Here is a 16,324-nt window from a genome sequence, read left to right as displayed (position 1 = left end):
TTATTTTTTGAATGGAACATCTTGTGGACTCACAGATGCACAAGGGGTGATAATTTAGCTCTGGCACTTTACTGGCCCACCAGTGCGTGGTCAAGCCAGAAAACAGGCACTACGGATATGTCTGTTTGATTGGCCATAGCCAAAGCAAAAGCAAAAGTAATTACTCCGCGTCGCATGCCGTTTATAATTCTTTTAGTGGTTCAGTTCACTTTGCAGTGTTTCCTTCTGTCTTTTAATCAGTTTGTTCAGTTGTACTTAAGGGTGAGACGGGTAAGTCCTCAGTCTGCCACTGGGGTGTATGCAGTATGCATGAGGCTCTGTGGAGTGTTGGTTGGTATTTTATGGAATTGAGGTTTGCCTAATCAAGATGGTGCCAAAATTTCATTGATCTTTTTTGTATCTCTCTCTCTGTCTCTCCCTCTCTCTCTATCCCAGCTTTATTAGATGCTGTTCTTTACTAATCAAAATAACTGTGACAACGGCATTGAGAAATGACACTATTGAAAGAGACTGGATTAGACTAAAAGGTAGAAATAGCCTCTTTTTTGTCTTGGCAATAAAGGGTTAATTGCAGAAAGAACAGGGCACAAGCAGCAGGAGGAGATGCCCCCGCCCCCTCCCAGCGAGTTACCGAGCAGCTTTGAGAGAGCCAGAGCAGGGGCTAAAGCTGCTTGAAATGTTCTGGGGACTCTGAGGATAATCTGAGGTGGATTCAGTGGGCTGCGCTGCAGGCTATAACAGGCAGACTGTCAAGGTGGAAGTGGCTGCAGTGTCAAGTACCCCACAGGGTACGTGCTGATCAACACCAGCTTGGCTGCGTCCACTCTGCTGAACCAGCCAGCTGTGCGGAAAGCCTCTGGGCACAGCGCAGTAAGGCCCAATGACTGCTGGAGTTTGTACGCTAGCCCACGTAAAGATGATGCCAGAAGCTGTAGGTTGGATCTCAGTTCCTCTTCCAGTACTCTGGAATTCCTTTTTTTAGGAGTGCTGTAACTGTTAATCAGCTACATCATGTCACTCCTGGTTATGGAGGGATTTCATTGTCCATCAGGGAGTGCTCATCCCTTATTTATGAAAGTGGCAGCTGCTGTTGGAGACTGACAAAAGGTGGAGACTCTGTGATAGTGAAAACTGGGAAGGCTTTATAGGGTGTAAGAGAACACATATTCAAAAATGTTGATATGACAGTATATCATGAATAAACTCTTGGCAATATGCAAATTGATATGGTCATGCAAGAATTTTTAAATCTACTTTTGCGTTGCTGTTTGGAGGGAAAGGTTTGATTGTGACTGTATTATCCGAGAGATTTTTGTAATATATACAATACAATTTTCTAATTATTAACTTAAACAACAGATGTATAAAATCAAGCAGATAGCCTTGCAGTCTCCTTAGACAAATACTAGCAGTAGAAGAGCTCAGTGCCTTTGAACATGGCACTATTAAAAGATGCCTCAAGTCAGTTCGTGAAATTTTTGCCCCGCTAGATGTGCCCGGGTCAACTGTAAATGCTACTATGGTGAAATAGAGGCATCTATGAGCAGCAACCACTCAGCCATGAAGAGTAGATCACACAAACTTACAGAGCGGGTCCAGCAAATGCTGGAGCTTCAGTGGTGTGGTACAAAGCATGCTGCTACTGTGCTCTGGAGCAATGGAAATGTATTCTTTGGAGTGATGAATCACGCTTTCTGGCAGTCTGAGGGAAGAATCAGGGTTTTGCGAATGCTAGGAGAACACTACCTCCCAGAATGCGTAGCGCCAATAGTAAAGTTTAGTGGAGGAGGGGTAATGATTTGGGGCTGTTTTTCAGGGTTTGGGCTCGGCCCCTTACTTCCAGTGAAGTGCAATGTTAATACTACAGCATATAAAAACTTTTTAGACGATTATATGCTTCCAAATTTGTGGTGACAGTTTGGGGAAGAGCCTTTCCTCTTCCAGCCTGGCTGCACAATGCGAGGTCCGTAAGGTTTTATGAGTTATTATTTGTGTATTTTCTTAATGAATGAGCAAAAAGCTAAAAAAGACTTAAAAAAAGACATATCAGCATGTGAGTTTTGCTGGACGGGCTGTCCGGGCCTATTTTACAGTAGAGGAAACACTGAAGAAAGAGTAGAGGAGACAAAAAATAAGCAGCAGCTTTGGTCTCTGATGATGCAGTTGATTGGGTGATCTTTTATTGCTGTCACATTGGGACGCTTTAGCATTCACACATGTTATGTGGTCATATGTGCCCTTGACCACTTTTGAAAGTGGTTTAATGATTAAATCCTAGAGCCTGTTTACACCATGCATTCACATGTGTTTAATGTTCAGATCGCATCTGGATAAACTTCAGTTGGATTCCATTTACACTTTTCACTAAAATGCATACCTAATGTGGCCAGATGAGATCCAATTGTACTTTTCCCACGTAAAAAGCATGTCAACACATACATTGTTTCTGTTTTACTTTTGTTTACTCTTTTCCCTATTATGATATGAGTTGACAAGCTTGGCTTGGATGCTTTCATTGGCCTGGATTGTAAAAAGGCACTTGGTCTGGGTCTAACTTCAGCCTCATGTAGACTTGTTTATTCTCTCATCTGGTAGTCAGCACTCAACATATGCATTTTCGCTTACATAATTGTAAACGGATAACAAAAATGCCTTCCATTAAACACTTGAGTTAAGTGTCTCTGACAGCCTCTGAATGGTTTTGAGTGATCTGATCGCAATTCGCTTTCATTGCATCCTGGGTGAAATCCGAATATGATCCAATCACCAAAAAATGCATGTTAATGCCAGGTGTAAACAGGCCCGGTAGACACACTGGACCTCATTCGCACCTTTACTTCACCCAGGGAAGCTTGGTAAAACATGTGAATGGGGCTGCTGAGTGCCTGTTAGGCTAGTTGGAAGGTTTTCACTTGCATTGTTTATACTAATTGTGCAGTGACTGCTTATCCATTTGAAGAGACAAAGGCCTTCCTAATGCAGCAGTGAGATGTTTGCTTTGTGTGTGTTTTTTGGATGTTTGGGTAGGTCCGTCAGTATATTTGGTGTGTAAAGGAGTTCATGGCAGGTGCTGTGTTAAGTATTTCGTAGTTTGTGTTTAAATATAGTCCATGTCTTTGGTTGGTTCAAAGATAAAAATGCAATCTGAAGTTTCTCCTTTTCTCCCTCTCTCAGCACAGGTTTTGAATACGAGAATGGGATTAGCCCTATTTGTGTAAATATGGAACAAGTGCACTCGTATAGCTGTGCATCCTCTTTCTCACTGTGCAGTTACTCAGACAAACTGTTCTGATAAGAGCAGGATTGTGTGAGAGGAATGCAAAATGCCCTCTTACTTGTGGCAGTCTCGTTGAATGGTGGTAGCATATTGGAGTGAGCTTGGATTTGGATGGATAATTCTATGCAGGAGAATGAGCACTGACATACAGGCATATCCTTAAAATATAAGCAGGATAGCATTTTAAATTGTCTACATTTAAGCACATCATAATGACATCATTATAAATGCTATGCCAACATTTTTTTATTGGTTCTGATGTTTATGTTACAGCAACAGGAATAGTTATTGTAGGGTTAATGGGAGCTAGCTGATAATTCTCTGTTTTTCTCATTGTGGCTGAAGCTGACAGTCAGTGTTGTCAGGAAATGGTGGAAACCGTGCACCTGCTGGTCCACAATTTCAGTTTGACAGGGCTCTTGAAAAAGTCTTTGCGTTTTTGTAAACTGCAAACTACAGATTGATAAGTAAATATTAACAGTGCACTATTGCATCAACAACAAATAACAACAAATGTGACAGCCTACTGTACATTTTGAAAACAGTCAATTATATTTAATAATATTAAAATTCCAAATTCTAACCCACTGCTATCACACATAGGACTGCTTTGCTCAAAATACTTCAAAACCTTTAAATTTTTGTATTTTTAGGCAGATACAGTTGCAGTTAAAAACAGGCTTAGTAATCTGTTTTTTTTATCTTACGACTTGTTTTTCAGTACCTACTATATAAAACTAATTTAATGTGTAAATTGCGTGGGTAAGAGAAAATTGAAGTGTGGGCCTGTATAGATGCAGTTTAGGGTGGTACAGGAACCATATGCCTGGTAGTGTTGGCTCAGTACCAAAACTTGGACTTCAATAACAAAGCCAGCTCTGTTATACCTCAGTATCAACACCAAATTGAAACCTTAGACAACAAATTAATACCCTCAAGTGACTGATAAACTGAAGTGGAAAATGAGCAGAAATGCATCAGATTTAGGAGTTACTTAAAATATGACATACAAATACTGCATATTTACTATGAAAAACATCAACTCAGTATTCACTACAAGTTGTTTTATTTTGTGCTGCATCATGGGTGCAACAGGGCAAAATGCAGTCATCCCAGCATTCAAAAATCACCATTCTCATAAATTCCGTTATGAAAAGTGACGACTATTAAGTGAAATACCAGTTTTATGCTTTCACATGGCTGTAAAGTGAGACATTTATGCTCATTAAGTAAGCATATTATACTTTGCTCATACAAAAACGAGCTCCTGAATGTGAGCATGTTGTCGTGAAGCATGGCTGTATCTCTAACTAGTCTAACTACACTAGCCTGTGTTGTCTAGGTATAAAAATAATGAAAAAATATTTATTTGTTCTCACTGTTAGCTTGACTAACTAACACATCATCCACCGAGGAGAAAAAAAGCTTGAGTAGAAGTCCACAGTTTAGTTTCAAAACTGGGTAGTGCCAGTGTGAGTGTTAGCTTATTAGCTCATATAAAGAGGCAGCGTGAGAAGCTAATCTGACATGAACACTAAGCGAGCAGTGTTATATTTAAGCAATAGAACACGAGAGGGAGTGTGTTATCGCAAAATAACATCATGGCTGTGAGATCACACGACCTTGAGTGTTCTATTGCTTTTATACAACAGTTAAATAAATAAAGTAAGAAATTAATAAACTGGCCCGTGAACGTGGCATTTAATATGTTTTAATGTTAGCAATTCCTTCCCCCAAATTATAGTTCCTGAACATGCAGCTACATCAGAGTATCGAGCTCCGCTCACTCGCTGCACAGCCGGCAGTTCGTTCTCCAGCTCCACACAGACCAACTGACAGTTTTTTAGTGTAGTCTCATCTTCAGAGTCTGACCAAATCGGCTGTAGGTCAAATGTCATCTTAAAAGTATCCATTTTCTGTTTGTGCACAAAGTAAGAAGTAAAAACGTTCAAATGGCTTGAGCGTCTCCTACAGCTATCAAAGTCATTTCTTAGCAACGGCGTCTCAGCGACGTGATACAGTGTTTGTGAAAAACCTGTGATGTTAATAACAACCGTATTTCACTGAAGTAAATCTAAAATTATTTTATTGGGCAAAATAGTAAACACAGAAATGAACAATACATAGACAGATGTCAATACTGCATTCTAACCCTAATGAGACAAAGGCGAGTGTATGTAAAGCCCACAGCAGCTTCTCTGAGCGTGGCAAAAATGGTGCTGAATGTTGTTTTATGTCAGAAAGTTATATCCCATACGTGCATCTTTTACACTCAAGCTTTATTCAGCGAACTCAGACATTGCTAGTAAATATTAGTAAATATAATAATAAATAATAAATAAAAATAATAAATAGTAAATGTTAGTAAATATTACAAGCCATTCACACTATCGGTTTTAGCTGAGAAGCTGCAAAGCCTCTCCGCTTGTAGGCAGAGACCGCGGCATCGCCTGAAGCAGCTGGCTGGGCGAGAAGTGCCATAGGCACAGAGAGAACCGGTTAGTCTCCATGCTAGGCTAATGGCTAACACCTAACCCCAAGAGACTGGCTTTTCCTTCCACTCTCTTTTCCCCTCATTAACTCATTACAATGTGGTTCTGCACCTAAACTGGACTAACTTACCTTAGGCTGCAACTCACCACATGAGAGGTGAGGGAAACAGTGTTTTGCACTTTTTGTACATCATGTTATCTGCATTTATTTGCATACTGGTATAATGACAAATTACTAACTAATACCTTAAAAAGAATTTCAACCAGTATATCAGATGACCCAGTATATCGCCCACTGCTAGTTTTGTTTTTTGGCACTGCAGTATTCCTTTAGTACTGTTTACCATTCAGCGATAATGCCTGATCACTGTGCTTGTGTGTGTGTGTGTATTCTTCAGGTTGGAGTAGTGCTTCATTACTCATCCCTTTCTACTATGCTATGGCTGGGATTCACAGCCCGGAACATCTACAAACAGGTGACCAAGAAACCCGCCCAGCCTCAGGACGGAGACGCACCTCCTCACCCACCCAGATCCCCCATGCTGAGGTAGAGACACACGTGCATACACACACACACACACACACACACACACACACATTCACATATTCACATACTGACATTCTCTCTCTCTCTCTTCAAGATACTTTTGGAATGGTGTTGGAATATTTTGAATGTTTTAAGTGCTGCTCTATTGATTAAAAAGCGTGACTGGATTAGGGCTGATATTTTCCCTGTTTGCCCTGTTCTGCTAAACTGAAAGTATTAGGTGTTAGAGGTGTTTGTCTCTTTAATGTTGTGTACAAGGGATGTTGATTTTAACCTTCGCATTGACCTGCTATTGATGTTATGCTAACAAGCTAGAAGGTATTTCTGTTTGCCTTGCAGAGAGCTAGAATTTAGCATGCAAATTAGCCACCCATGGAGAAAATGTGCAGAGAGCAGACTGTAATTCTGAGTCGCCACTATTTTTTTTACCCATATGCTTGTTAACTAAAGCAAAGCTAAAGCAGGCTATCTCTTCCAGCTATGTTATCTTTTGTTCTGGTTAATGTGGCGATATCATTATCTTCTCTACTGTAGTATGGACCCTGTTTCTCTGTTTATGGCAGTGGAGACTTTTGAGAAGCTTCTGGGTTGAATGATTTCAATGTTCCTTTGGTGTTTTTTTTTGGGGTTTCTTTTTTTTCTCTCTTTTGGAAGTAGGTCACCCAAGTGCTAGATGTAGCCCCTGTGTTCTTTTTAAAGTGGGCAGGGCGCACTTAATAGCAGTCCCTTCAGCTGAGAGTCCTGTGGGGAAATGAGCTCAGACATTAGAGGTGAAATTTTGCCTTGCTGAGTGTTACCTGGCAGCCTTTCTTTTTCCTGCCCAGACTGTTAGAACATATGGCTAATTGAGAGGTTTTTGGATGCTCTTTAATTTACTCTTCGATTTTCACATAAGAATTGCGGGTACTTTAATTGTACACTTTAATCAGCGTCTATAAGCAGTGAAAGAGAAGCAGTTTTTTAATCTGTACTTTATTGCCTTGACCTTAAATGGATGTGGTGCACAGATAATCATTGAAGAAGTAATCATTGCTTCCACCTGTTCAGCAAAAACCTCTATTGACTGACTTACATCATGTCAGCATCTGCAGCTGGCTCAGCAGACTGTCAACGTTCTCTAGAGAGAAAGAGAGTGAGACCCAGTGTCTTCATACAGACAAAGAGATGAGTCTACTGGCAGACATTGTGAAAACAACTGTAGGTTTATAGGAGTAAGTAATGGATTGTGCCTAATGTGCAAGGGAAAATGTTGTTTGCAGTAAAACGAGCAGTTCATGCTAGGGTGCCTCTTGCATTGCTTGTCTTTTTAAGGACAATCGGTGTCCCAGTTTAAAGACCTTTACTGGAGAACTCTAGCCCAAAATGTTTTTCTCATTATAACAGTGTTTTATCAAGCTAAGACATTTGGTGCCTTAAGACTGATTGCATCAATGATGGAATGACACTTTGAGTCTTTAGGCAGAGTGTAGCCAGTCCGACATTATACTGGATTTATGACTGTTCCCAGGTTGCTATCTTTCTCTTAAATCTGACCTTGTGTCACCCCAACATGACCCCATATCTCCCTTATTTACAATCTCAAAGCCCCACGCAATATAACTGCAGCTGTGTGAATACAGGGTCTGGTGCATGTATTCAAATAATAACTAGTTGCATTTACTTAGTTACATGTATAAACATTGATGGATTTTTACTTATATTTAAGCACATTTATGAGGAAGGTAATCTACTGTTCAGTCAGCATGGCTTCACTCATTAACATTTATTTATAGAATATACGTTTATTCCTACTTTAACGTGTGTCTGTTGTTTTTATTTCTGCCTGATGTATGTAAATTTATGTGCAATATAAGTCTATCTATCTATCTATCTATCTATCTATCTATCTATCTATCTATCTATCTATCCATCCATCCATCCATCCATCCATCCAGCCATCCATCCATCCAGCCATCCATTAATTTATTTAGTTACCAATTCTGTTTTTCATTTCATTAAGTGACACCTCTTATTTGAGGTATATCATTTTATTATAGACCAATAGGATCTCAATAAAGAGAATAGCACCTAACAGTCTTCACTTCCTCTGCTGAAAGATGCTGGATGTAGGAATCTTCCTGCTGCAGTTTTACAAGTTACTCAGTACTTAAACAGTTTTTTACCTGATACTTTTGTACTTATATTGTGGAAAGGAATCTTTACTTCTACTGGAGTCATTATTTTGGTGAATGACCAACTTGAGTGTGGGTTTAAGATACTCTACACACCTCTGCATGTATTTCTATTACAGTAACTGTGAAGAGCAAATTCCTCACAAGTACAGTAACGAAAAAAATCTAGAGATCTAAATAGACACTGACTGGCTACATCATTAACCCCCTTGTATCTAACTTTATTGTCCATTTTATCAGCTCCACTTACCATATAGGTGCACTTTGCAGTTCTACAATTACAAACCATAGTCCATCTGTTTCTCTATATACTTTGTTACCCCCCCTTTTACCCTGAGCAGCCACAGAGCAGGTATTATTTGGGTGGTGGATCATTCTCAGCACTGCAGTGACACTGATGTGGTGGTGGCATGTTAGTGTGTGTTGCGCTGGTTCGAGTGGATCAGAAACAGCAGTGCTGCTGGAGTTCGATCACTGCACTGCTGTGTCTGATCCATTTGCACCAGCGCAACACACACTAACATGCCAGGGATCAGGGATCATAATCAGGGAGATGTAATTAATGAAGTTCTTGATCTGTGTTTAAGTAAAATGATTATATCTTATTTCATACTTTGGTGTCTAGGCTTTCATTCTAAAATGAAGAAAAAAATAGGCTAAAAATAAGGAAAACTCTTCTATGAGTAGATGTATCTTAACATTTGACTGGTAGTGTTCATGTATGTAATGAATATGTAACAAATTTGTGTCTCCACGTCCCAACATTGTATTAAAACAAACCAGTGTGTGAGCGTGTCTACACGGGGCGTTTCTAAAAGCAGATAATGTGCTGACGGTGGTGCTGGGCTGATCCTCTGTGATTGACTCTAATGCTAGCTGTCACAAGACCCCACCGCTGAGGCCCAGCAGCTGGAGACAAATCAATTTCCTTCACCTCACACACACACATACACACCAGTCAGAAGCCACTCACACACACACTCTTATACAGAACCCTCTGACAGAGCAGCTTATTGGCCTGCCAACAAAATCAGCCTTATCGGAGTGCCCTCTCACTAGGTCACAGGCTTCCTCCAGCACACTTTCCTTTACATGCTAATCATCTGTGGTAGGAATTTCAGCACCAGAATGCCACTTCAGAATGGATATTTGATAGGGATCAACTAACAGAGGAAGCTTCTGTCCTAGTCATCAGGCAAATGTTCTATGTCCTCAGACATTAGCCTGAAACGTTTTTTTGTGTGTGTGTACTGTGCATTTTCTGGGTAGGAGGTGCTCGGGGTGTGCTCGGTGTCTATTTATGTCAGATGATTGTTGGGCTTGAACTTCAGCTGAAAAGCAGCTTTGCCTCTGGCCTGCCATTTTGTAAGCTATTTGAATGGCTGTAGAAAAAGGGCGTGTTGAAAAGATGCTGTGAAACGATGAGTGAAAAAACGAGTGAAAAGGTGTTTGAAGTCCACAAATAAAAGACCAAGGATCATAAAACAGAAGCTGGTGTACAAAGCAGATGTGTGTGCATGCAAATGCCTCTGTGTGTGTATTTGTTTGTTTGTTTTTGTACATTTTCAGGACAAAAATACATCACTTTTTATTAAAACTAGAGAAAAAAAGGCTCAACTACAGGACCAAGAAGATGTTGACTTTAAATGCTTTCTATGCCTAATTTATATACACCAAAAGGGCAAAGGTATTTATTTTTTAGGCTTAAACAATTCTGATTACATACAGTACTATACAAAAGTCACAAAAAGTATATGTTATTCATTTTTCAGCATTAGGAAAAAAGCAGAAAACATCAGTCTTAGAAGGCTGTATTTTCTGCTTTTGTGGATTTTTTCAGATCTGAAGCAAGAGCTTGATTTTCCCATTTCTCAAAGATGAAAGATTTAAATACTGTTTATCTGATGGTGCCAGTTTTGGTGGTCTGCCAGGTCTTTCACAGGAGTCCCATTTTTTCTATATCTAATTTTGCACTCTTTTTTCACATACTTTCCTTTGACATTCTCCTTCCTCATGCAAGTGGATTATCTTATATGTAATCTCCTCAGAAGTATGTCCTGAAAAATGTATATCTTGTACTGTTTTGTCCAGAAATTAAAAAATTGAAGGCTTGTCTCTGACTGTACGTTCACTGGTCACTTTATTAGGTACACCTACCTGAGTTTTCGACACTGTGTATGTTTTTCGTCACTTACCTTTAAATTAGAGGCACTCATCGATAGCTCATTTGTTGTTGTTTGTGTTGGTCATCCTTCAACAGTGGTTGTTTCTGGCCACATGGCACTGCTAAATGGATATTTTTTGTTGCTGGACTATTCTCAGTCCAGTAGTGACAATGAATTGTCTGATCCAGCAAATTTGCATGTGTGATACACTCTGTTCTGCAGCTACACACAGACACACTGCCATCCTCAGTGACCACCATAAAAATATTCGCTCAGTGGTGGTTGTGCAGGGTCCTGACCATTGGGGTAAATGGATAACAAGTTACGCAGAATAACAGATAGACTGCATTCTGTAATTGCAAAGTGCACCTATGTGGTCGGTGGACCTGATAAAATGGACAGTGAGTGTAGATACAAGGTAAATGTACCCAATAAAGTAGCTACATATGTACTGTATATAGTACATGTGAGACATATGCATGTCATCACAGGGTGTAAAAACAAACCTGTGTGTGTAGGAGGGGTGGTGTGTGTGATGAACATACACGGTGAGAGTGTTTTAGAAGTATCAGGTCATCTGAGGAGAACCTCTGTCAAACTGTGACAGTACTGTTAATGCCAGCCCCCTCACCACATACTCAGCTTAATTGAATTTCATAAGGTACAGAGAGAGGAGGAGAGAGAAAGAGAGAGAGAGAGAGAGAGAGAGAGAGAGAGGACTATAGAATAACAGAACCAGCTGGTAAAACAAGACAGGGAGAGAAAGGATGAAAGAGAAAATAAGAAAGGAATAGATGTTTAAAGAAGTAAAATATAGATGTGCAGGAGAGGAATAGTCCAGTGAAATGGAGGTTTTTATCTTTCTCTCTTATAATTGTAAGTGCAACTCCAAGGGAAACAGTGACCCAAAGGAAGGTACTTGGACATATGGTAATGAACTGGTGATCACAAGTTATACCTGTGCATGATTAATCATTAGTTTCAATAAAAAATCTAGCTGTTTTTCTTGATCGATTGCTATTTTGTGTGATTCTTCATTCTCTATCATTTCTACGTTGCTATGAATTTTTCTGTGCCAGTTACTGTAAGCCTCTTGCCTGTTCAGCTCTTGATATAATATAACCAAATACATGATGCCATCTCTTTCTTCTGCATGTGTGTCTCTGCAGGTTTTATTTAGTTGGTGGCGGAATCCCCTTCATTATTTGTGGCATCACGGCTGCCATCAACATCGAAAATTACGGCAGTGGCGAGCAAACCCCATAGTAAGTAAATACACTCTGTTCACAATTTACATACACTGACACAGTTTATGGACCACTGCTGACTAGATAATACTTGAGTAGTAGACCATTCTCCGCATGGCAATGAGGCTGACATGGTAGTTGTGTTAGTGGTTGTTGATCTGGGATATCAGGCACAGCAGTGTTGCTGGAGTGTTTAAACAGCTCAGTAATGCTGGGTTGAGAATTTTCTGCCAACCAGGCAACAGTGGTCCTGTGATGAGAAAGTAGGCACTCGACGATGACACAAATTGTGCTTGGAAAAAAGCAGAACTGGTCTGAACATTTTACAGGCTTCAACAATTTCTTGAATACTCAATCTTAAAATTACATTTAGTTTTCTTGTTTAGAGATGCCTCTGGCATAGCCAACAAATTGTTCTAAGCAGATTCAATAAATAACTTGGGTTGCCTCTTATCACTTCACTCTGACCAGACAAGGGCATTTCTTGTTTTGCTTCGAGCTCATTTTGTGGTCTTTTGTGCTAGTAATGCAGTTGCCTGTGTGATAGAGCAATGCGGGTAATTGCAGTGCCTTTGTGTTGCAGCTGCTGGATGGCCTGGGAGCCCAGCTTGGGGGCCTTCTATGGCCCTGTGACCTTCATTGTCCTGGTCACTTGCATCTACTTCCTGTGCACCTTCATCCAGCTGCGCCGACACCCGGAGAGGAAGTACGAGCTGAAGACAGTTTCAGAGGAGCAGCAAAGGCTATCTGCTGTGGACGTGGCGCACTGTCACCACCAAGGGGAGCCCGGAGTTGCAGGAGGTGATGGAGGCCGCTGCCACGGGGGCTGCCCGGGGCTGATTAACCCATCTTTACTGGCCAACGAGCACTCCTTCAAGGCTCAGCTGCGAACCGCTGCCTTCACATTGTTCCTGTTCCTGGCCACGTGGACGTTTGGCGCTTTGGCCGTGTCGCAGGGTCACTTTCTGGATATGATCTTCAGCTGCCTGTATGGCGCCTTCTCAGTGACGCTGGGCCTCTTTGTGCTTATCCATCACTGCGCCAAGCGTGACGACGTCTGGCACTGCTGGTGTGCCTGCTGCCCCGGTCGCCGTGGCAATAACTGCCAGGGTCATGTGCATGCTCACGTGCGCCCTAAAGTCAATGTGAATGGGGACACCCATGGGCATGGCCACACCCACTGCCACCTGGACTCCCCATGCCCTGGGAAGTCTATCCTTAGCCACTCCCACTCACATGGCCTCTGCAAACTAGGTGGGCTGAATCCGCAGAATCATGTGACCTGCCTGACGCCAGTGACCCCGTGCTGCGCTGCCCTGCACACCCAGCAGCTTTTGGAAGAGGAGCGGCCCTCACCCCATCTGCTACTTCACGCTGACCCCGAGGGCTACAGGCCAGCCTTGCACCTGCACCGCTGCCCCAAGGGTGGCAGGACTAAGGGGCGTCCTGGGGGGCGTCACCGGGACGGCGGAGAGCTGGCCTTTCACATCCCAGCCAGTGTGGATGGAGGCAGCGTGCACAGCTCGCACACTGACAGCCCTCACAGCACCTGCGATCGCCAGGGTCACATCTGCCACCTCTCGTCCCAGGAAAGTGGTCACCACCACCACCATGCCTGCATGCACCATGAAGCCCCTATGTGCCACACCACCCCCTTGTGCCACAGGCATGTCTGCTGCGCCAAGACGGAGCTTTTACCCACTCCTCTGTGCCAAGCAGAAAGCGGCGAACCCGGAAGCTTCCTCTGTGGCTGTGGGAAAATGGTCGAGGATGAACCGGTGACCCATCATGGCCACATAGAGCTCCATCCTCGTAGACAGTCCTTCCCCCAGACCCTGCCCAGCCAGAACGGGCTTCTGAAAGGAAGCGTGAACGAGGGGCTTCTGTACCCCTCTGACAGCACGGGGAATATACGCACAGGACCCTGGAGGAACGAAACTACTGTGTAGTTCAAGGGCTCGACCTCATGCTGATCTAACCACCACCTCTAGGATTTAAAAAAGGAATCGGATATTCTAGAGATTCATGAGTTTCTGTTTTGGTTTTAATTATCTTTCCATTCAGTGTTTTTTCTTCCATTGCTCATTGTACAAGTTCACTCAAGATTGCCCAGATGGATCTCACTCATGGAGAGAAACAAAAAACATCTGACCTTTGCTGCCAAATTGAGGTCTCATCTTATATCTCTGTTTTGCAATTTGTCACAGAGGTAATGGTATCACTACAAGATAACAAACGTTATCATAGTGAGTGTGTGCGTATGTAGGTGTGGGTGTTGGTGCGCGTGTCCTTGAATGTACTGTATGTATGTTTGTCTTAATGCAAATGCAATCAGTTTAGTGTTGGTGAAAAGAAATATTTCATGAGATGCTAGGTTATACTCTAATCTAAGTTATTGACAGCTCCCAAAATGTCCAACTCATAAATATGACCTAGAATAAGTCCCAAGTGTCCAAGTGCAAAACGAGAACATCACCAGCAATTTTAACTCATCCGTGTTTCCACGATTTTAACAAACATGCTTACTATATACTGTGAACAGCTGAATCTTAGTAATATACAAAACAAACAGAAAAAAAATGCTTCTATCTGAGTTCTGTTCTGCCTCTATGGGTGTGCAAAGTAAAAGAAAACAGAGATCCTGTCTGGTTGTTTTACTGCAGATGATCTGTATTAATTATGCTGTTTCTATGGTGAACCTCCGTCCTGTCATCATGGAGACGTCTTATTGTGTTAACCTCTGGTGCTAGAAGGACAAATAACATTATTACATAATCGTGGTCCATCAGTCCTCAGCCAGCTGTAGCAGGCAGACCAAACTAGTCACTGCTGAGAAGAAAAACTCACACACTATGTGACCTATTCACTTATATATGATAAGCCATCACTAAGTATTGAAGAACAATATTGATCAATGAGCATTTGACCCTTTTTTGAGGATAGAGCTATTTATTTGGGTGTTTTGTTTTTTTTTGAGTTTTATTTTTGGCCATTTTAAGACTGCCATGCAGTGCTTAGTTCCTGTCTGTATGTGACTATATGCCCCGTGTGCTCTATATATGACCGTATGCCATGTCCAGTCCATCACACACTGCAGACTACATTACATACATTTTGACCTGCTGTAGAATTTTGATTTCTGCACTTATTCAGTCAGAAATTACATTCAGAGAGTTCTTTTCAGGTGGTGGAGAAGTGAGAGGAGGTGAAAGTCAAGGTATTTATTACAGTATGGAAGAAAAAGGAGCTTTAGCCTAGCTCTTGTTTTCTCCATACATCTTGTTGGTGACTAGCATTTGCCTCATTGCTTCTTTGGCTGGCTGTCAATCCTCATCGAGAGTTGGTGATTTGAATCTATTTAACAATCTTTAAAATGAATATGAAGACGATATTTACAAGAACAGAGATGTATAGAAAATTGTGGATTATAAGAAAAGTGATATCCCTCTTTTTGGTTATTGCTCAGTATCTGAGTTTAGACTTTTCTTACGCATCTCTGTCACATGCAAGTACACTGTGACATTTGTTCCCAGTGGTGGAGAGGAGGTGCTAGAGTGGTGGTTTAAAGGAGAAACAACAGTGGTGTGAGGCTCTCCACTGTTCCCCTCACTGTTTAATTTAAGGCCAGACGAGTTTGAATACTTGTTTAACTGATTCAATTCAGTCTGTTCTCTCAGTTCGCTTTGAGAGAGTGAAAAAAATCCAAGACAAATTTATCAATTTAACAAGATGTTTCAAATATAGAAATTGATCACAGCATGGGGTCTGACTGCTCCTCATGACGACGGGGTTTTAGACTCTCAGGAAATTATCAGCCGTGTTCGAGGAAATATGCAGTGTGAGCTGGAGTTTCTGCATTTAATGTGAATTAAAAATGGCCTTCTGCTCATATTCCTACAGTCTGCTGTGTCCACTACTTTTTTGTTTGTTTTATTGCTCACTCATCTTTTAACAGAAAAATCACTTAACAAGTATTCAACTTTGCATGGCTTACTGGTCAGTCACAAGCAATGGCAGTCTTACACACAGAGATAATCAGAGAATATGACTAGGCTAATGGCCTTGTTCACCCTGTGGAAATCTGGATGCCAAATCTGTTGTCACCCATTTGTTCTACAGTACATTTGTATTTTGTCAGCTCCTAAATAAAAGAGGATAAAAACAATACAGCGTCATAGCTGTGGCCGTCTTCAGTAACGTTCCTCATTTCAGAACACAGAACGCATTTCTGGCTGGATTTTCATGCTTCTATCTTTCGGGAACACAGCACGGTTGGATTCTGAATGGCCTCTTCATTGGTCCTCATCAGTGTGATGTGTAAATGTGAGGAAATCTGGCAACCCACTCAGCCCTCCCTGCGTAATCCTGCACTACTGCTGTGAGCTCCACTCCTCAGAGGCGCCCTGATCTACTGTCTCTGTGGAT

General features: G+C 41.6%; 1 protein-coding gene across 1 annotated transcript in view; it reads left to right on the top strand.

The window, feature by feature from the left end:
* Positions 1–16,064, top strand: part of LOC118810643 (adhesion G protein-coupled receptor A3) — a 194,847-nt gene extending 178,783 nt beyond the window's left edge. Inside the window, exons 17-19 of the mRNA XM_036574580.1 lie at positions 6,168–6,316; positions 11,822–11,917; positions 12,483–16,064. Coding sequence (XP_036430473.1) covers positions 6,168–6,316; positions 11,822–11,917; positions 12,483–13,848 — 1,611 coding nt within the window. The 3' untranslated portion in view covers positions 13,849–16,064. The remainder of the gene's footprint in view (positions 1–6,167; positions 6,317–11,821; positions 11,918–12,482) is intronic.
* The last annotated feature ends 260 nt before the right edge of the window (positions 16,065–16,324 follow it).

This window comes from Colossoma macropomum, unplaced genomic scaffold, assembly GCF_904425465.1.
Source record: "Colossoma macropomum unplaced genomic scaffold, Colossoma_macropomum, whole genome shotgun sequence".
NCBI classification, from domain to species: Eukaryota; Metazoa; Chordata; class Actinopteri; order Characiformes; family Serrasalmidae; genus Colossoma; species Colossoma macropomum.
The sequence above is the reverse complement of the archived record's forward strand: the minus strand, read 5'-3'. Positions and strand labels throughout refer to the sequence as shown.